The sequence below is a fragment of the Chlorocebus sabaeus genome, chromosome 21 (assembly GCF_047675955.1).
Source record: "Chlorocebus sabaeus isolate Y175 chromosome 21, mChlSab1.0.hap1, whole genome shotgun sequence".
In the NCBI taxonomy this organism is placed as follows: Eukaryota; Metazoa; Chordata; class Mammalia; order Primates; family Cercopithecidae; genus Chlorocebus; species Chlorocebus sabaeus.
In genome coordinates this window covers 61,781,029-61,802,313 of record NC_132924.1, presented here as the reverse complement: position 1 = coordinate 61,802,313, position 21,285 = coordinate 61,781,029, and the positions used below count along the sequence as shown (strand labels likewise).

At 40.1% G+C, this 21,285-nt stretch overlaps 1 protein-coding gene across 3 annotated transcripts in view; it reads left to right on the top strand.

The window, feature by feature from the left end:
• The window catches only part of CDK14 (cyclin dependent kinase 14), a 589,453-nt gene that overhangs the window by 425,351 nt on the left and 142,817 nt on the right, over window positions 1–21,285 (top strand). For all 3 annotated transcript variants that reach the window (XM_007982225.3, XM_007982233.3, XM_007982232.3), the window contains one exon: window positions 15,229–15,292. In XM_007982225.3, coding sequence (XP_007980416.1) covers window positions 15,229–15,292 — 64 coding nt within the window. The remainder of the gene's footprint in view (window positions 1–15,228; window positions 15,293–21,285) is intronic.

The window sequence follows — 21,285 nt, the reverse complement described above, 5'->3', positions numbered from 1 at the left end:
CATTTTTCAGGGTAAAAGTTGACAATCAGCACACAAAGATCAGTAGATAAATTACTTTCATTATAGAAAAACAAGATGGTGAGCAATTTGGGCATGCGTGTGTATCATTTTGACATAGGTGTGAGGATTTTCAATGGCCTTATGTTTGCAGCTGAAGTAAAAGCATCAGTGGATGAATTGAACATTTTTATTATTATGTCCTGCCAGCTTCCAGAAATGATTCAAAACCTCTTGGAGCTACCTAGCCTATAAGGCTGTTAAAGGTAGAAGAGCAGGTGCCGAGGGGTGAGCTCTGACTTGCAGAGTGCCGAGCCAGTTCTCCATGCAGTCATTATCATCAGTGGTAGCTCCTGACACCACAGAACTTGAAATTGCCCTCAACCCTTCCTTTACAAATGCTAATTTAAAGAATAATCTTACATAGGCACTCCAGATGAAGATGGACCTGTGGCCATAACTTCCTCTCCACTACTCATGCTTTTTAAGTCTAAAAGTCTTAATTAGAATGCATCTTTTAAAGCAGTACTTCTCAAACTTCAGTACGCTTGTAAACCACCTGGGGCTCTTCATGAGCTGTAGATTCTGATTCAGCAGGGAGTGGGACCTGAGCTTCTGCAAGTGGTGGTGATGCTGCTAGTTCAAGGACCACACTTTGAGCAGCAGGGCTGTAGCATCTAGTGCTCCTGCCTGCAGGTTCCTGCCTGTTTTTCCCTATTTTGAGGCACAGTTTCAGGCAGTCAGGCTGGTTCTGCTGCATTCGCTTGGCAACATCACTTCCCTCCAGCCTCTGCTGCTTCCACCCTCCGGCCGCTGCATGTACATGTACATTTCCATTGCTGTAGCCCCCACAGTGCAGTTGGGCACTGAGTCTGAAGCTGTGTCACAATAACATCACTCAATCTGAAAAGAGAAAAGTTGTTGAGATGAGAGTGAAATTCATAAGGGAATCAGGGTTTAGGGAGACAGGGAATAAAAACAGTAGGAGAATAGGAAGAAGAAAAAGAATGAACATTTAGTTGGGGAAAATCATTTGAAATGTTCTACTTTCACTGCAGAATTTTCCAGGCACTAAGAGCATTTTCTGGAATAATTTTAAATTTATTTATTTGTTATCCTCAAATTTCTTTAGCAGCCACCTGCTTGTTTTGTTCATTCATCCACAAATATTTTGTGGCCTTCTGGATACAGGGTGAAAACTCAAAAAAAAAAAAAAAAATCTCTAAACCATATAACTAAGTGCTGCAGCCTCTGGGAGGTTGCCTAGTTAAATTGGGACAGTCTGGTCCCAACCGGGCTGATGTTAGAATCACTGGGGAGGTTTAGAAAATTCTACCTCTCTTGCTGCACCTTGGACCAGGTAAATAAGAATTTAGGGGCTAGGTCCCAGTCATTTTCTTTTTTTAAATCAGTATTTTAAAATATTCCTTAGATAATTCCTGTGTCCAGCCAAGCACCACTGAGACAGTAACCTTCTAGCAGGTGAATTGAACTCATTTTAAAAAACCCTCTAAGAGCAGTATTTTTGTGTGTGTTGCTTCCTATATAAACCTTTGCAATGTTGAAAACTCTACGTAATATTTTGGAAACACCCTCTCCAATCCATCACCTGCAGCCAAGCAGCTGATTAAATATTGAAGCTGCTTTCTGAAGCCCTGGCAGCTTTTCATTTTCTCAGTCCAGTGGCTCCCCCTGCTGTCTTTCCCAGGTAGAGCTCACTGCTCTACAGAACCTCACTACAGATTCTGCTGCTCCACAAAACACAACCCAGAATCATAGGATTTTAAGGAAGATTTTCTAATCCCACATCCAGCTTGTATGTCACTGCCAAAAATGAGCATTCAGAATACTCTAATCTCGTACATAGTGGTAGTTGAGGTAAGGCATAGGGAATGATGGAAGAAAGGAAGTATATATATGTAAATAGATAAATTCACAACTGTAACACACACACACACATATACTAGAAAAATATTCTGTTAGCCATGTGATTGTGCTGTTTCCCTGCAAAATGATTAGCATCAACACTATAGAAAATGAGGAAGGAAAGCTTTCATGACTAACTTCTCTGCCCTCCTTCATCTAATTATACCCCTCCTTATCAACCCACTTCTCCTGTCTATCCTCTAAGCTGTAACTGCAGCCACATGAAAACAAAAGTAAATATATGGGCATCTGTGTGACCTCATCTTGTCACCCAAACTCTGTTGTATATTACCTCAGGATTACACTAGTGCACTGGGTCTGTAGAGGCAGAATTTGATTCTTATTATGTCTGAATGCAAAATGAATGCAAAATGCAACCCTTAATTCTGCTTAAACCTCATAAAAGTGCTGATTCCATTTTACACAGCTTTTATCTTTAGAATGCCCTTCTTTGCTGTACATGAATGTTTTTACCCCATTGGTCCTTGTTGTCACATGGCTCCACATAAGTCAGTCTCCCATTCACAATGTAGCACTGAATCTATTCAACGTGATATCATATCCCAAACCATTTTTTTCTCAACAGCATTTCCAGTCAACCCAATGGGACATGGGGCACACCCCTACCCCCACCCCCAACCTGTCTGAATACACTCCACAGAAGACTATTTATTTGTGTCCCTTGTCACATGTAGCATCTGGTACTGGCACAGCAATCCAGATGTATTCTGACTAGTATATGATTAAATGATTACATCTGTATTAATTGCTTATTGCTACATAACAACATTAACAGAAATGTAGTGACTAAGGCACATTTATCATCTCTCAGTTTCTGTGGGTTGGGATTCCTGGCATGACTTAGCTAGGCCCTCTGCTTCATGGTCTTAAAAGGCTGTAATCAAGGTATCAGCTGGGGCAGCAGTCTGATGTGAGGGTCGGCTGGAGCTCATGTGGTTCTTGGCAACACTCAGTTTCTTGCAGGCTGTGGAACTAAGGACTCAGGTTCTTGCTGGCTGTTGGCTGAAGCCACCCCCAGTTCTTTGCCTTCAGGCCTTCCCAACGTGGCTGCTTGCTTCCTCAAAGCCAGCAAGGGAGCAAGTCCTCTAGCACAATGGCTGTTATCATTGTACACAATATACAGTTGACCTGTGAACAACACAGCTTTAGAATTCACAAGTCCACTTAGAATGTGGATTTTTTTCAGTAAAAGTTACACCAAATGTAGCTGTCTGCTGCCTCCCCTTCCATCTCCTCCATGTCTTCCACATCTGCCACCCTTGAGATAGCAGGACCAAGCCCTCTTCCTCCTCCTCAACTTACTCAACATGAAGATAAAGATGAAGATTTTTGTGGTGATTCACTTCCACTTAATAAATAGTAACTATATTTTTCTTCCTCTTGATTTTCCTAATATTCTTTTTTCTAGCTTACTTTATTGTAAGGATATAGTATATAATAAATATAACAATATAGTTGGTAAGACCTCTGTTCAACAGTAGGCTATTAGTAGTTAAGTTTTGGGAGAGCCGAGAGTTATATGGGAATTTTTGGCTGTGCATGGGGTTGGTGCCCCAACCCCTGCATTGTTCAAGGGCCAATTGTAATCTCAGAAGTGACATCTCATCACTTTTGTCATATTCTGTTGGTTAGAAATTGCTGCTCCCACCCACACTCAAGGAGAAGGTTGTGAACACCAGGAGGTGGGAATCACAGGGGTGAGCTTAGAGTCAACCTGCCTAATCTCTTTTGACTTCCAGTAGGTGGTCTTATAGAAGTTTTTATTCAGCTAAAAACCACGAGTCATTTTTTATGCAGCTTGCTGCATGCCAGGTGTTCCCATCTTGAACCATCAATTAATAGAATCTAAGTACTGGACTTTATGTTTATAGCGATCACATTTTCCTGGTGTTAGGTTTAGCCAGTTGTTCATGCCTGATTAAATATTTTTGAAATCTGGTTCAGCCATCAGAATACTACACACCCCTTCTACTTCATGTCATCTGAAAAATATAAGACATCTCTTCTGTCTTCCTTCAAGTCACTGATAAAAATGCTGAAGAGGATGATATCTAACATTATACAGAATATACATGTACACCTACATACACATGTCCTATAGACATATATATGTGCGTGTGTGTGTGTGTGCACGCGGGCGCGTGTGTGTGTTGAATGTGAGGGAGAGACAGAATGAAAAAAACCTTGTTCTAATACTCAAAACCTCCTTCTAGGGTCTGGTCAGGTGGATATAAATTGTTTAACGACATCTGAGCCACATTCCTCAGCTGTACTGTCTCCTGGAAGCAGATAGTACAGCTCTTCGAAGCATAGTCTCTCTAGTCACACCAACCTGATTTAGAATTCCAGCTCCCCCACTTTCTAGCTGTGCAACCTTGAACAACCAGTTTGTCAGTAAACTGGTTGTAAACCTGATATTGCACACATGATATCAATAAACAATAGCTTATTTTCTTGATGCCTGGCTAAAATCAACATATGCTAGAGGAGCAAAGGTTACTGCCCAGCCGCTCTTCTCTGAATTCAGGACATTGACAAATTTTGTTTGACCCACCTCATTTAGTTTTTGTTTTAAATTTGAATTAAGTAATTTTTCTTAGAAATTTGAATTAGGTCATAGGATTAAGGTACTTTCACAGGAAATCCAGGTATCATCCAGTTCCCTTAGTGAAACAAAAGCTACAGCAATACTGGGGGCCTGCACTGTGCGGGGCAGCCTCCAGTGGAAGCTGAGTAGTCGCTGCTTTCTATGGACAGGGCCTTGTCACATTCAGTCCCACCTTCTTTCTCCCCAGCCCTCTCCCTCAGTCACCTGCTTGACTGGCTTCTAGAAGAATTTTAATTTGCATTACTGTTCTTCTCCAGGAAGGTAGAGTAAGGTAGGAGGAAAAGCATAAATATTGAAGCTGAAGACAACTGTCTTCTACTTTTTAAAAAGGTTAGTTTAACATGACTTTTATTAAATGAAGTCATGATAATTTGTCGTTTACAAGGATCCTTCAGGTCTGTATAAACAAATATTTAATGAGTGCCTACTTTGTGTACTTTGCTAAACAAAAGGAAGATAAAGTAAACAAAAATTTTAAAAAAGACATGATCTCTTTACTTATTACAGTTAGAGTCCAATGAAAGAAATAGACGTTTATCAAATATTCACAGAAATAAATGTAAAGTTTCAACTGTGACAATTTTTACCAAGAAGCCTACAGTACTATAATGGTATATTATGGGGATTTTGCCCCAATATGCAGGGGTTTGTCCTGAGAAAAGGATGTTTCAACTCAGAGATGAAAAATGAATTAGGAACCAGGTGGAATGGGCACAGATGTCCAGGCTTTGGGAATACATGTGTAGAGGCCCTGTGTGGGGATGGGGGAGCAGCATGGCAAATTTAAGGCACCAAAAGATCAGTGTGAGCAGAGCATGAGAGGAAAAGGAAGGGGTGGTGGTTCTAGGTAAGGGGAGAGAGGGGCAGGCCCAAGGCAGGTAGCAGCTTGAGGGTCATGTGTGCAATATCAGGTTTACCCAGGAACACTGGGAAGCCACTGAACCATTGAGAGAGCTTATTCAGGGAGTGGAATTTGATCACATTTGACTTTGAAGATTACTCAGGAATATGCATGCGTTAATTGGAAGAGTACAAGAATGGAGGCAAGTAGGCTGGTTGGGAGGGCACTGGCTAGTGCCTTAGGACATGTTGGTAGCCTGCCATAGCATGGCATGGCAAGAGAGGGAGAAAATAGATAGGAGGTAAAAATAAGAAGTTGATAATGGAAATACATTAATGTGGTGAGATGGTGGAGGCATGTATAAAAATAACAAACCTGAAGAAGTTACTCAAGAATGTTTGAGGAAATCCCATCCAGTCTTTGGATCTCTGGTCTGTCTCCCTGACCAGTTCTGAGGCAGTCGTGAGACACCCCCAGCCATCTGCCTTTCACTGTTAATCCTGATGGTGAATCCAACAGGTCCTGCAGACTAGGCCAGAAGAGCGGAAGCCAGCAAGTGCCCTTTTGAGTGTCTACTTGGTGGTCTCCAATATTCCATCTTCATCTCTTCCTAGGACTATGAGTCTCCCAAATTGTCTCTCTTACTCTTCCTCTTAAATTTTGACTATAACATTATAGCATACTTTTAATGACTTAATATTTTTCTTCAGTCAACTCATTTCAAATAATTTTATGTATTTGTTTATAACACTATAGAAAGTAGAAAACCTTTATGTATCACCATTAATAGGAGGTAAATGTGAAAATAAACTCAGTGAAAACCAGTTATTATTATTATTATGAAATTGACCTTCTTGCCTGGCCACAATTCTGAACCTTTGGCTGCTTTCTCTATGGAGGATGTTAGCAAGTGTTTGAAAGGTTTTAAAAATAAGCACCAAGCTGAGATTTTTCTCCTTGATGTTCTCAAATAAATTGAAAGAAATTCAAAGCATGTGAGTAAATATAATTTAATGCTCTATTCATACCCTAAAATAATCTTCAGTGTGGGAGTACATATCCCACACCTTGGGAAAAGCTACTTTGGGCCAGTAGTTCCACCACTGGACTTAGAATCACCTGCGGAACTTTTACAAAGAGCTGACTTAATTCATCTGGGCTGGGACCTAGTCAGAGATACTTATAAAACAATAATTTTCAGTGGAAGAAGTATTGGGGATTATTCTTGGTTTTCGTATTGATTAAGATGCTATTGCCTTTTCATGGGTGGTGGCCACAATGCTAGACTCGGCACTGTTGGTCAGTCTTGCTCAGTGAAAAACTAAATGACCCACCAGACACTTCTATCATGAAAAACTTTGTTATAATTATCCAAACCTTGAATTGCTTAGTATCTCTGTTTTATCTAGAAATACAATTACGTGTAAGTAACACAGTAAACACAGTGTATAAATACAGTTGTACCTATAAGCAGAAGACATTTTTCTCAGTTTTAATACATAATAAATATTATTATACACTGAAATATCAGGTACGCAGCTAATCAGCAGTTTCAGAAAATCTTGACACACAGCAATGCTATTCAAGATTCGAGTCTCTAATGCAGCACAGTTGAATGTGTCATCATTGATAGCTGTGGCCTTCAAGGTAGTTTAGCGTATAGGTACAAGCACCCAATTATTTCATTTTGCCCATTAGTGCCATCCTTTTTGAGTTTTTTCCATTGGGCACATATTTTTTCATGAAATACTTTCATGTCTTCTTTATGCAATGGTTACAGTATTATACTGATTTTTTTAGTTGTGCATAGGTACCTTTTATGATCTATGAGTCCCATTTCTAGATAGTAGAAAGAATGTTTAAAAATGTGTTTAAAAAGGGGGCATTTGACATGTGAGGGTTGAGCACCATGGCTTTAGAAGCTCCCAAATGGTTCTCATATGCCCCGTAGATGAACCCTTGTGTTGGCCTTTCTGTGTGGCCTCTTCACTAACCTCTCAGCTTCTTGTCCCCCTTCTCCACCACCAACTCCAGGAGTTTTATGAGGTGCAGAGCTGGTCTTGTCATTCCTGCTCTTTGTCTATGTCCCTAAAATCTAAAAAGCCCTTGCTTATTATTTAATCTTATCAACTTGGCTGCAGCCTCCTCCCGTAGACCTCCACTTCCTTCCCTTCCTCCTGACTACACCTTGGAGGGGCTGAAAATACAAATCCGGATCTTGCAAGTGGAACTTCAGATAGAGAAAAATACTTAGAACACTTCAGCGTGTATATGGTAGTGGAAAGCACGTGCTAAAATATGATCTCTAAAATGTGAGCTATAAAAGCAATCCACATAGAGTTCCCAGAGGAATTGGTATGGTTTGGCTGTATCCACACAGAAATCTCATCTTGAATTGTAACTTCCACAATTCCCACGTGTCATGGGAGGAACCCAGTGGTAGGTGATTGAATTATAGGAGTCGGTCCTTCCTGAGCTGTTCTCATAATAGTGAATTAGTCTTATGACATCTGATGGTTTAAAAAATGGGAATTCCCTGCACAAGCTCTCTCTTTGCCGGCCACCATCCATAGAAGATGTGACTTGCTCCTCCTCGCTGTCCTCCATGATTGTGAGGCCTCCCCAGCCATGTGGAACCATAAGTGCATTAAACCTCTTTTTCTTCCCAGTCTTGGGTATGTATTTATCAGCAGCCTGAAACCTGACTAATACAGGGGTGTTCCCAGAAGACAACACCAGATCACTTGGAGTTGGCACACACACATGCATACCTCTGTACCTTTATACACACTCTCTTCTTTCTGGAGTGTCCTTCTCCTACTCATTTGCTTGACAAGCCCCTGGTCACTTTTGAACTCTCAGTTTTAAGGCTTCATTTTCTTCAAGCCGTCCCTTCGCCTCTTTTCCTAGGCCCCCGCCGCACTCATCACACCCCTCATTGAGCAGCCTTGTCATGCTGACTTTCTGTTTCACATGCTTGTCTGCTTGTCTCTTTGTCTCTCTTTCCAGACTGAGCAACTCTAAGGCAGACACTTTTTTAAAAAAATCTTTTATCTTCTACACATAGGAAAGGGGTGGTCATGTTGTCATCACTCAGTACATTTCTGTTTATTACATGGATGGGAAAGCATAATTAATGGTTGAACAACACCGGTGAAAAGCGTGGGCCCCTTCCACCTCTGATTTCCAGCCACCCATTCCCCTTTCCAGAGACCACTGCTGTTACTAGTTTGTTTGTTTGTTTTTTAGGGATACCCTTGACCTACTCTAGAAGTTGTCTACATACAGAAAATGAATATTTGATTCAAGTATGCAATTGGCATTTTTTAAGATTTCCATGCCGAAATTTGCTCTTTGGTCATTTCCATCTGTCCTTGGCCACTCTTATAATCTCCTCTTACTTGCATCTTTCCCCTTCCCCTTAATGTACTCCATCCTTTCAACCTCTACTTTTTCTATCACTGTATCCTCCTCTTAAAAAATTTCCTTCTTGGCTGGGTGCGGTGGCTCACACCTGTAGTCCTAGGACTTTGGGAGGCTGAGGCAGTTGGATCACTTGAGCCCAGGAGCACAAGCCTGGGCAACACAGTGGTACCCCATCTCTACAAAAAATAAAAAATTTAGTAGGATAGGGTGGAGTGTATCTGTCATCTCAGCTACTTGAGAGGCTGAGATGGGAGGATCACTTCAGCCTGGGAGATTGAGGCTGCAGTGAGCCATGGTCACACCAGTGCTCACCAACCTGGACGACAGAATGAAATCCTATATCGAAAAATAAAACAATTCCTTCTCACCATCACCCATGAGGCCACTGGATCCTGAAACCTTTCTCCTCGCCTTCCACCTGCCCTGTCTGCAGCACATTCATTGTGCTGTCGGAGGCAGTGCAAGCTCCAGGTGGTTCCTCTGCGTTTCCACCTGATCATCGTACTTCCGGGTGGAGAGTGCACAGTCAGGATCAGAATTAGGAAGTTCTGCTTTCTCTCTCTGGCTCTTCTGGGAACTTCATACCATCTGTTCCAGAGCAGGGTGTATAATATTGCAGCTGAGTTCTGCTGAGCCACTTCACAGGTTTCTTTTAGGGCTTCTCACTAAGGAGCCAGAAAAAAATCTTCCAGATCCGAAAGCAGTACAGCTGTGAAGCAATCATTATTTTAGAGATGTTATATGTGTGAACTTTCAGAGTTGCAGCTTAAAAATCATCAGTTCTGGATAGTAGAAAGAATGTTTAAAAATGTGTTTAAAAAGGGGGCATTTGACATTTGAGAGTTGAGCACACATGTTACATGTGTGGACTTTCAGAGTTGCAGCTTAAAAATTATCAGTTCTGGATAGTAGAAAGAATGTTTAAAATGTGTTTAAAAAGCGGGCATTTGGCATGTGGTTTAAGATGGGATGACAGGCACACTCCGCCCTATCCTAAGGGACTGGTTGTTCTCCAGTCCCTCAGAATCCACAGCTGAGTCCGTTTAAAATCCTCATCGCCACTGTAGTCATGCCCCTAAGATGTAAAGCCTTGAAGTGGGAATCTGGTGCTTTCCATATCGCTTCATTAGGACACACTTCTGTGAGCCAGTTTTATTTGTGTCCCAGAGGCCAGAATTCCTCTGTGCTGTAGTCTCTGTTAGAGACCTCTCGGTCCCCTTGACCCAGGAAGAACCATTAGCAGGTCTTGTTCTACTTAAATCACAGGTGTTCAGGAAAAGCCCATGGACTCCTGTTTAGCAGCCCTGAGGCCTGTGCAAAAGCAGAGACTAGAAAGTGAGATAATTTGTGGAATTAGTGATAGTTTAGAAAGATAAGTAAATATTTCTAACAAACACTAGTTTGTCAGAGTTACTCTGAGCTCTAGAAGTTTAGAATTTGCTTTTCTCCTGTTATTTGGAGTAGGTATTTTCACAGAGAGGCCCTCTTTTTCTCAGTATCTTCTCTGCTCAACAGAGGCTGACATAATGGGCAGAACCTTGGCCACACCTGCCAGGGCAGAGGCACACCTGGAGGAGTGAGTGTGGGGCCATCATTACCTCTTAGTTCCTCAGGGTCAGGGGTGTAGACCTCCACTGATAAGATGAGCTTGTCCTTTTTTTTTTTTTTTTTTAAACAGATGTTAAATAGTCTAATAAGAAATCACAGAAAAGACTTCTAGCAACTGTATATTTCTGAACAGAGGGACGTGCGACCATTTTGTAGCTTGCATTTTGGCATTTGCTATTTGTTACCATATGTGTGCTGAGGAGTGCCAAATGTTTTTCTCCCTCTGAAATTCCTCTCCCAAGATCCAGACGTGTATTTCCAGCTGCCCAATCTTGACCTGCAGGCGTTTCTAACATTTAATAGATCCAGAACGAAACCCTTTGCTCTCAGCCCCCAAACTTGCTTCATCTCTGGCATTCTTGATTTCAGCTAATAACTTCTTCCCTGTATGAGTGGATTTTAAACAGCAGAATATATATTTTACATCATGATTCACTATGTATACACACAAAGATGTAACTTGAACAGAAGTTTCATAAAACAATATGTATCTTTACATTTATGTTGCCCTCTGATATCTTCTCTTGAATTCCATCTTTTGAAAAGTGCCGATGTCAACTCCCTTGATGAATTTACAATCCCCCAACCAGTCATATGACCTGCAATTTTCAAAAACCTTAAACAGAGATAAAATGCAGTCTCCTTGAATTCAGCATCTGGCTTCTGCTTCCCATCCTGTAGCGCAACCTGCAGTCTAGCCACAGTGTTATCCAGACACACCATTCATTCACTCAGTCAGTCAACATTTACTGGGTGCGTATCTGGTGCCAGGCACATGGTACACTAAGTATCCAGAGATCAACATTGTCGTCTCCACTCTGAGGACCACGATGCGGAGACAGGTGAGTAATCTAGCAATTACCAGGTAACGGCGAGGTTCTAAATAGAAGTTTGCATAAAGCACTCAGACATCACAAACAGGCAGCATATAACTTGGACCAGAGAGTCCAGAAGGTCTTTCAGGAAAAAGTGACCCTTGAACTGAAGCTACAAATAGAGGTAGGAGTTCAGCTGGCAGGATTAGGGCAGGGCGTTAGGGAAGAGTAATCCACTTTGAGAAGACACAGGGGCTGAGCATTCTGTTAATTTGGAGAGCTGAAAGTGTTCTGACATAAGCCTCTCCTTATAACCATACACTCTGCTGTCACTCCCACCCTTTCTTTACTTGGCAAACCGTGACTCAGTGTTCCCTCTCCCACTAAACCACCCTCTCCCAGTAGCCTTTCTCCCTGCCCCCAGGGAGACTCAAGCCTCCCTTCTTTAGGCTCTGACCTCACTCTCCCATACCATCAGCTCTGTTATGTTGAAGGCCATTCATCACCACCCCGGTTCATCTGCATCACTAGACCAGGGGCACCTCAAGGCAGAGTCCACATCCTTACATCGTCTGTGAGGAGTACAATAAGTGTTAGCCGAATAAAGAGCTGAACCAATAAAGGAAACAGGAGATGGACAAACCACAGACACAAGTTTAGGGTAAATCTGCTTAAATGGATATGTAGAAGACTTTTCAGTGTATCATAGATGGAAAGGGGCTTCAAGTGTCATGAACCTGCTTATTTACAGAGCTGGAGACCACATTTTAAGTGTTGGTGGCACCTCAGGTGCAATTTTCATTTTCTTTGTGTTTCATTTGCAAAAGATTATTTTTGACTTTTAGAAAATACTCTTTTTCTTCTAACTTAAATATGTCTTGTTAATGGAACTTGTTAGTGAATTAATAGGAATGAAAATCTGGCGTCAGAGACCACACATACTCTCCCTTAGTGCACAGGTAGCCAGTCATTGCTAATCATACATTAAACCCAAACTGTTTTTTCCAAAATGGTTTTTACAGGAAACAAAATTAATTTTTAATTATTCTTTTCCTTTGCCCACCTTCTGCCCACTTTGCATTTTCTGTGTAAATGGTTCAGGGTTGTAAGCAGGACAGTTTGAGGTCTGGAATCTCAATAGTTAAACCTGTCATTGAAAAAGAAAAGTCTAATGTATTTGTTTCTTTCCTGGAAATTTTTACAATATGACCATAATATTTCATAATCACTTTGAAACAGAACACTGGATATGGATGATGATAATGCCTATAAAAAAAGTTTTGCAAACGCAAGCATTGTCAAAACAGAGGCAGCCAGGAAAACAATTGTACTTTATTAGGAGCAAGAGAACAGGGCTCAGATTCTGGCTGGACTTTTCATTGTTTATAAAACTTCCATAGGGTCTAATTTTGCATGTGACAGATTGGCTGTGTTCAAGTTGTGATTTTGAGCTGACATTTTCTCCCTTTTGTTGCTAAAGTTTAGTAATGTTGGACTCCTTTGTCCTTGATGCAAATTTTAGTGAGAACAAAGTGGAGCATTTCCAGATTAGCTGTATGTGCTGCCTGCAAACTTGATTGTCTCCTCTTGAAATAATGGTTGGGATTATTGAAAAGAAAGGGAGAAATGCCTTTTGCAGAGACACTGTTATCATAAGCGTTTATGTCAGAGACAATGCTTTTGTCTCTTTTCTCGTGTTACAACTCTTCCAGCTCTGTTGCCTGCCTCCTTCCCCCTCATCATCCAGCCCATCAATAATGTGACCTAGTTTGTGTAGATCTGTCTATTGATGTTAGTATTAATTAGTGCTTGAAAAAGTAACCAAGTATGAGTCTTAAAAGAATTTTTATTTTCTCATTTGCTGATGCTGGATTCATGTTTCAGCCAGGAACATAAATACATGTATTTAATCCTGATTCACTAGAGTAGGAAGCAGGGAGTTTGGCACTTACTGTGTACGTGCCACTCTTTGACATCACTGCCATGTCACCCACTAGTAAATAAATGCATGAACAATTTGAGCCCTGTATTACCATTTGGCCTAGTAGTGCCTACAAATCCTCAGATAAAGTGAATATGCTTCATTTCCTCTGTTGACAAAGAGTCAAACTGTAAAATATTTGAAGAGATTTATTCTGAGCCAAATATGAGTGACCAATGGCCCATGACACAGCCCTCAGGAGATCTTGAGAACATGTGCCCAAGGTTGTCAGGCTACAGCTGGGTTTTATACATTTTAGTGAGACATACGACATCAATCAGTACATGTAAGATGTATATTGGTTCAGTCCAGAAAGGCAGGACAACTGGACATGGGAGCTGCCAGGTCACAGGTGAATTCAAGGATATTGTGATTGACAATTGGTTCAGAGAGTTATTACCTAAAGACTGGAATCAATAGAAAGGAATGTCTGGGTTACCAAAAGGGGTTACCAAAAGGATGGAGACCAAGGCTTTATCATGCAGATGAAGCCTCCAGGTAGCAGGCTTCAGAGACAATAGAGTGTAAATATTTCTTATAGGACTTACAGAGTCTGTCCTATCAGTCTTAAGGCCTGTGTTGATGTTTCTGCTGGTCAGCTGTGCCTGAATTCCAAAGAGGAGACAGGTATAATGAGGCTCCTGTGTTATGCTCCCCTTCATCATGGCCTGAATTAGTTTTTCAGGTTAATTTAGAATACCTTTGGCTGAGAGGAGGGGTCCATTCAGATGGTTGAGGGGCTTATAATTTTATTTTTGGTTTACACCTCTCATAATATCTAGTGGTCCTTCTCCTCCTCTGCTGGTTTCCAGCTTTATCTCTTGCCCTTTTTAACCTGTTTGTCTATCCATGTTTATCCAATATAGTTTGAATGATGCCATCTGGCATTATTGGCAACATTATGATGCTCTGACTCCCTTGAACATAGAGTCCCTGTGGAAAAAGTGGGCAGTCTAAATTTTCCCACGTGACTGGAGCCTCCCTGATCTGACCAGACCCAGTTTTCTGTGGGTTCTTTGAGTAATATCTAATACTGACATAGTGCTGACTGTGTGCTAGGTAGCATTCTCCTACCACATTGAGGTAGGTGCTGTCAACACCCTCCAGTTTACAGATGAGGAAATTCAAGCTCAGTGGGGTTATTTCTCAGCCCAAGCTTACATGGCTGGTAAATAGGGGAGCAAAGATTTGAACTCAAGGTGTCTTCAGAGCCTGGCCTCTTAACCCTGAATCTCCCCTTTCTAGGTTCTTAACCCTGAAACTCTGTTCTCAGTCTGTGATTTGCCATTATCATTGAGTGTAACAGCCATAGATCATGGAACAGAATATTCAAATGGAATGTGCCCAGTTACATGTGAGCTGGAATTGCCCATGAATTCCTTTCCCCAGATCAAACATTGTAGTGATAAAAAAGTAGATGGAGAAAGAAGGTAGACATACAGATAGAAAAAGGAAAACATGTGGGAAGAACGGTATTTTGGCAAAAGGAAACTGTAAATCACATAATTACAAATTATAACTGTAATGAGAGAATTTGAGCATTCTAAGCTGTCAACCCTGCCTCTTTGAAACATTATAATGCTCAGACAGAGGATGTGGGGTAGAAATGGCAGAATTGTTGGAACTGTTAAATGATGAGACTGGAGTGAAAGACAAAAGCTCATGAAGGAATCATGAGGGACACATACAAACTTCATTCAGCAGCATGAAGATGACAGCTTATTGTTTGATTCATTAGCCTACTTGTTAAGTTTGGACTTGATAAAATATAGCAGATTTAACTTGTCTTACCACATTCAGCTGTATTTGTTATAACACAGAGATTCATCTTGGGTGGCTCTTTAGCCGGGTTTGTTTTTACTGAAATAAAATCCCTGGCACACAATAATGGAAAAAAAAAATACCAGAGTTTCATAATATGTAGTATACTATTTTTCTACACTTGAGAATTTTGAGTGCTTTGGAAATAATAAGGCTGTTTCCACAATTTCCTGCTCTCCACTAGGTTCTTGGAACGCCAAATGAGGACACATGGCCTGGAGTTCATTCTTTACCACATTTTAAGCCAGGTATGTTTCGTTAATTACAGATGTCTAGGTGCTTCCTATATGCAAAAGGTGAGTATATAAATGTTCCCGCTCAAGCAATATACCACCTTGAAAAATTTTGGTTACTTTTTCCATTGTGTACTTTATCTATTAATGGAATTGTCCTTTTGTTTTCACAAATTATTTGTCTGATTTTCACCATATATACTTTATTTTATTTGACTGGTTGATTTTGCAGTAACCATTAATTTCATCATCAGTTAGACTGGCATCCATGTCTACAAAAACAAAATTTAAATTGGGGTGCTGTAACTCATCTGTGTCACTTCTTGCAATAAGTGACCAGGAAAAGTATTGGATCATAAAAAGGAAAAATCATATTTTTATTTCTTTACAAAACTAATAAATATATGGTCTATAATTTGAGTTTAAACATGTAAGATGTTCTGAATGTTCTATTGTACAGCATTCAATATGTTTTCATGTAAAATATTTAAACCTAAACACTGAAAAATCTGAAAGAAATGTGAACTTTTAAAACAAGTTGTCCTTTTTTTTCACCAGTAGGTGGCAGGCGTGAAACTTTGTTTTAATAATTACACTTAACAGACGAATCTTAAACGTGGTCTAATTTTTATAAGAGAGGGGAAAGGTTTGGAATTGAAAATATAATAAAATCAGTGGAATGAATTATTGTAAAAATTATTCTCTTGGTGGTTGTGTGTGTTTTTTTTTTCTTTTCTCAGTTATAAAACATGGCTTACAAAATGCAGACCCACCATGAAATTACTGAAAGGGATTTTATAGAAGCTCTAATAGCCTATTATCCTATGAGGGAAAAGAGCTATGAATAATATCTATTAGAGGAGCCAAATATATTATTTTTCTTCTCTTCCCCTCTTTTGGGGAACCATCAGGAATAAATTATCAGTTCCAAAGAATGACTGAGTTGGGAAACTATTTTTACTCTTAATATTTTTCTTCTGAAAGTGTACAGTGTGTTCAGAATTATTTTATCTTCTTCAACTGCCCTGAAGACTCTTTGTACTTTTGCTGGAAATTCTAAATGGATTCTATGTTCTGAAAGACTATAGAAAACTAACAATTTTAAATGGACTGACTCTTCTTTTAGGCAACCAAGAGGCATCCTCTAACGGATCCACGTGTTCTTAATGGAGTGAAGAGCACAGTTCTTTATAGACGATCCAATTGTGGGCACTTCAAGAAGGTTAATTTCCCTGTGTTAGGACCTAAAATTTTAAATTGTAGGCAGATAAAACAAGAAAATTTGAAAAGTTACAGGCAGAAAGGAGCAATTAAGATGAAATCATTTGGCCTGCCTAGTTTCTGGATTAGAAAACATGGAGTAATTTATGTGCTTTTGTGGGAATAGAATTTATCTTCATCAACAACATAAAAAAGCATGTATTAGTTGTATTTTGGAAAGTACTAGGATGTGGTACCCATTAAGATAACAGATTGTGAACTTCAAGACACCAGGGACTGTTCATTGTACATATGTGGTGTTCAATAAATGTTTGTTGCACTTGATTGTATTGAATGTTAGAACAGACATTATGTATGTGACTCCTCTGGTGGGCATATACAAACTAGAATATTTATGTTTCAGTTATTAACAATAGGTGTAAGCCCCACAACAGACACATAACACATAGAAAGTAATAGGAAAACAGAAAAATAACATATGAAGATAGTGGAAAGCATGGGTGGTGATGAGCAAGAAGGTTATTCCAGGCAAAGCTCAGGGCTGTGAACCATAGCACATAAGTATGATAAGTGTTTTCTGAGTTTGCTTGAAAGGAGTCAAGAGGAGACAAAACAATAGACTGAGTCAAAGGAAGCAAATCTCCGAGTCCTTCCCCAAGCAACACTTACCAGACCATCCAGGGGAGCCCCAGTCCCTGACCTCGTAGATCTCATAGTCCTGGAGAAGAAAATATACAATCCCAAATGAGGAAAATATCAGTGCTAGGGTCCGCCTGTCCCAACTCCACTCTCCAGCTCCTTGATCTACCCCAAAGAGTGCCCTAGAGAGTCTGGAAAAGATCATCTGAGATATAAGGACAAACTTTGTTTAATTTTCTAATACATAATAAATTTAAGCAATTTGAAATGTCAAGCAATAGGAAAAAGGAGCATAATGCAGAGCCGCCTCCCCTCTGCCAACTTGCCTAGAACCACTGACCCCACCACAGGCCCCCAGTGTATTCTTATGTTTCTTTCCTTTATGTAAATGTAAGAAATTAATATTAATTTTTACTTTTCTCATATTAAACACAATTCCTCATCTTGTTTTTCTCATTAATGCATCTCATTGATCTTCTCATGTCACTGCAAGGAGGAGACCAATATAGTGTCCCTCTTGTCTCACAGAGCTGCATTGTTTTCTGGTGTATGGATTTAACCCATTCCCTAATTAGGGACAATTGAGTTGTTTCCATTGCTTTGCTGTTACAAATATTAATGCACTGAGTAGCCTTGAGCCTATAAAGAGCCAACAAGTATAGACAATTACGATTTTGACCACTTTCATCAAACTGTTGTCCAAAGGAGTAGTATCTGTTGTCTCTGTTGCCAGAATACAGGAGAATACTTCTTCCCACAGCTGCTTCTCCTCTCTATGCTATGTGACCAAACTTTTGGATTTTGTCAGTTAGATGACAAAAGGAATTTCAGTAAAATTTTAATTTGCATTATGCCTTATGATGAGGTTGAGCATCTTTTGATATGTTTCAGGATCATTTCTATTTCCTTTTCTCTGAATTCTTTTTATCTTTTGGCCAATTTACAGTTCAGTTGTGTGATTTTTAAAATCTATTTCTAGAAGTTTTTTGTATTTTATTTTATTATTTTATTTTTAGTGATGTTGCCCAGGTGGGAGTGCAGTGGTACGATTACAGCTCACTGCAGCCTCGACCTTCAAGTGATCCTCCCTGCTCAGCCTTTCAGGTAGCTGGGACTAACTATAGGTGCATGCCACTATGCCTGGCTAATTTTTGTTTTTATCTTTTGTAGAGATGAGGGTCTTGCTATGTTACCAGGGGTGGTCTCGAACTCCAGGCTCAAGCAATCCTCCCACCATTGCCTCCCAAAGTGCTGGGATTACAGCATGAGCCACCATGCCTGGCTGAGTTCTTTATATTTAAGAGAAATTATCCCTTTGTCCATGAAAAACTTTTGCTTCTTTAAAATTTGAAAAATGATCCTTTCTAATTTTTAAGCAATTTTGAAATAATCATTGTCTTATGTCTCTCATGTCTTCCTTGACTTGCCTAACTGAGTAAGTTTTGCCTTGAGAAAAAAGCCCATGGTGTTTTTAGAATAGTGGAGTTATGATTAAAAAAAAAAAAAAATGGGGAGAGAGGAAGTCTTGTTATTTTGGCCAGGCCAGTCTTGAACTCTTGGTCTCAAGCAATTCTCCCACCTCAACCTCCTAAAGTGCTGGGATTACAGGTGTGAGCCACTGTGCCTGACCACAATTTTTTTAAAGACCAAATTTCTATTATAGGTATATGTACAAATTCATATATGTGTATCTGTGTAAGAAAAACCAATTTGGGTTTTCAAGTGGGTTACTTTATGGCTATGATCTAGGCCATGAATAAATCTTTTGGTTTTAACATATGCTAACCTAATTTCCTAGTAGTTGTTTTCTTAAATAACTTACTTTTTTAGTTAATGTCTACGAAATAAGTTAAATACACTTACTATTTCAGCAATATTTCCTGAGCACCACTTGTATGTATAGGGACTGGAGATGTTGCATTGAACAAAATGCAAATGATCCTTATCGGGAGAGACATATAGTAAGTGAAATATATCATATATTGGGTGGTGATAAGTACTGTGGAGGAAAATAGAGCAAGAAACTGGTTCAGGAAGTTCTAGGAAGGGGGGTGATTTACAGTTTAAATAGGTCGATCAAGGAAGGCCTCCCTGAAAAGAAGACACTTGACTGAAGAATATGAGAGGCAGAGCCAAGGTGATATTTGAGGGAAGAACTCTTCAGGCAGAGACAAAAGCAAGCACCAATGCCCTGAATGGGGAGGAGTGGAGGGCTGATAATGAAATCACAGATCACATAGGGCCTTGAGGGATACTCTGAGTCCTTTGCCATTGATCTGAGTGAGGTAGAAAGCTCTAGAAGATTTTGAACAAGGCAGCACAGGAGCTGGTTTATGTTTTAGTAAGACCACCCCAGCTATTATACTGAGAATTGGGGGCCAGAGAAGAAGCAGGGGGGACCCCTTAGGTGGCTATAATGGGAATCCAGGGGAGATGCGATGAAATGTACTGTGAATAAAATGACCTTCCCTTTTCAACTCCTATGATTATCCCAGAACTCAATATGGTTTTCCCTTGGAAAAAAATATATAACAAAAATGGAGAAATATTTTTTAAATAATTCCTGAAATAGTGAAAGAACAATTAGTTAAAAACTGAACTTTATTCTTTACTATATAACCTGTATATCTTCTTCTGTGCTTACACAAAACTTCTTAAACTCAGCATATTCCCATAGCAACCAGGCAACTATAACAGGTCCCAACGGTATTATATATTATAAAGTATATGCGTGTTATATGCAATAAGGAGTCTGTGTAAGTCTCATTTGTGTTGCTATAAAGGAATACATGAGACTGGGTAATTTACAAAGAAAAGAGGTTCGGTTGGCTCCAGGATCTGCAGGCTGTGCAAGAAGCATGACACCTGCTTCTGGTGGGGGCCTCAAGAAACTTCCAATCATAGGAGAAGGTGAAGGGGGAGCATGCATGTCACATGGTAAGAGAGGGAGCAAAAGAGAAGAGAGGACTTCCCTAAAGTTAGTGTCAGAGGTGTAAGTAGATCCCAGGTCTCCGTGGGTCTTAGTCGAGTGTGCTTTTGCTTTTGTTTTTGTTTTGCAGCCTCCATTATGAAATAGCATTCTACTGAATGTGCATCACAATTTCTCATTGTCCTTCTAAAGAACAGTTTACTGACAATTAGACTATTTTAAAAAGCAGAAAAGTAGAGAAGATCTGATCTCTGGGAAAATATGTACACCAATACACATCAATATTACAATATTACACCAGTACAAGACTCTTTTTAGCAACCAGATCTCTCACCTGAATTAGTAGAACAAGAACTCACTCATTATCCTGTAGAAGACACTGAGTTATTCATGAGGGATCCGCCTCCATGACCCAAACACTTCCCTCCAACATTGGGGATCGCATTTCAATATGAGATTTGGAGGGGACAGACATCCAAACTATATCAGAGTCTAACCTTGGAAGCTGCTGTTTTTCTGTCATTTACTTCTATTTACATTTCTCTTAAAAGAAATGGAAAATAGGCCTATTTCATTTTTGAACCCGATTACCTTCCTGTTTCTTTTCCCTTACCCTCAGGGTTCCGTGGTTAATGGTCTTTTAAAAGTAGGTCTCCTTGTCTCCCCCTCCCTCTCTCATTCCAGAGTGTCTCCTTTTGTCACTGTGTTCAGGATGCTTGCTGTGGGAAAGTCTCGAGGTGAGAGGTTGTGCTGTGGTGTTCTCAGTACTTCAGTAATTCCATAACTTGGGGTAAGATTCATCACAGGCAAACCCCATGGTCTAACACAAAGTAAGAGTCCACTGTAAAAATAAGTCATACTCCTTTTCATGAGTTCATAGTTATTCACTAACAGGAGGCTTTTGCATAAGGCTCTCTGCTATAAATTCCTTCTAGGATAATGAGAGGTTCCCCTGTGTGAGTCCCAGGATCACTTCCTCCTACCAGCTTTACCCCCTTTTTGTATCCCATCGACAGGTGGTGTGGTTCAGATGTCTCCGCTAAAGTAGCAGTGCCATTTTTTTTGTTGTTGTTATAAGACAGACTTATCATTTTTAAAAGATGCATCTTGCATACATGTTTGAGGGGTTGTTTAAGCTTCATAGAATTGTGGTAACCCCAGATCAAGGCAGAATATGTGTAGACATTTGAGGTTCTCCAGACCAGTAGAATCAGAGTAA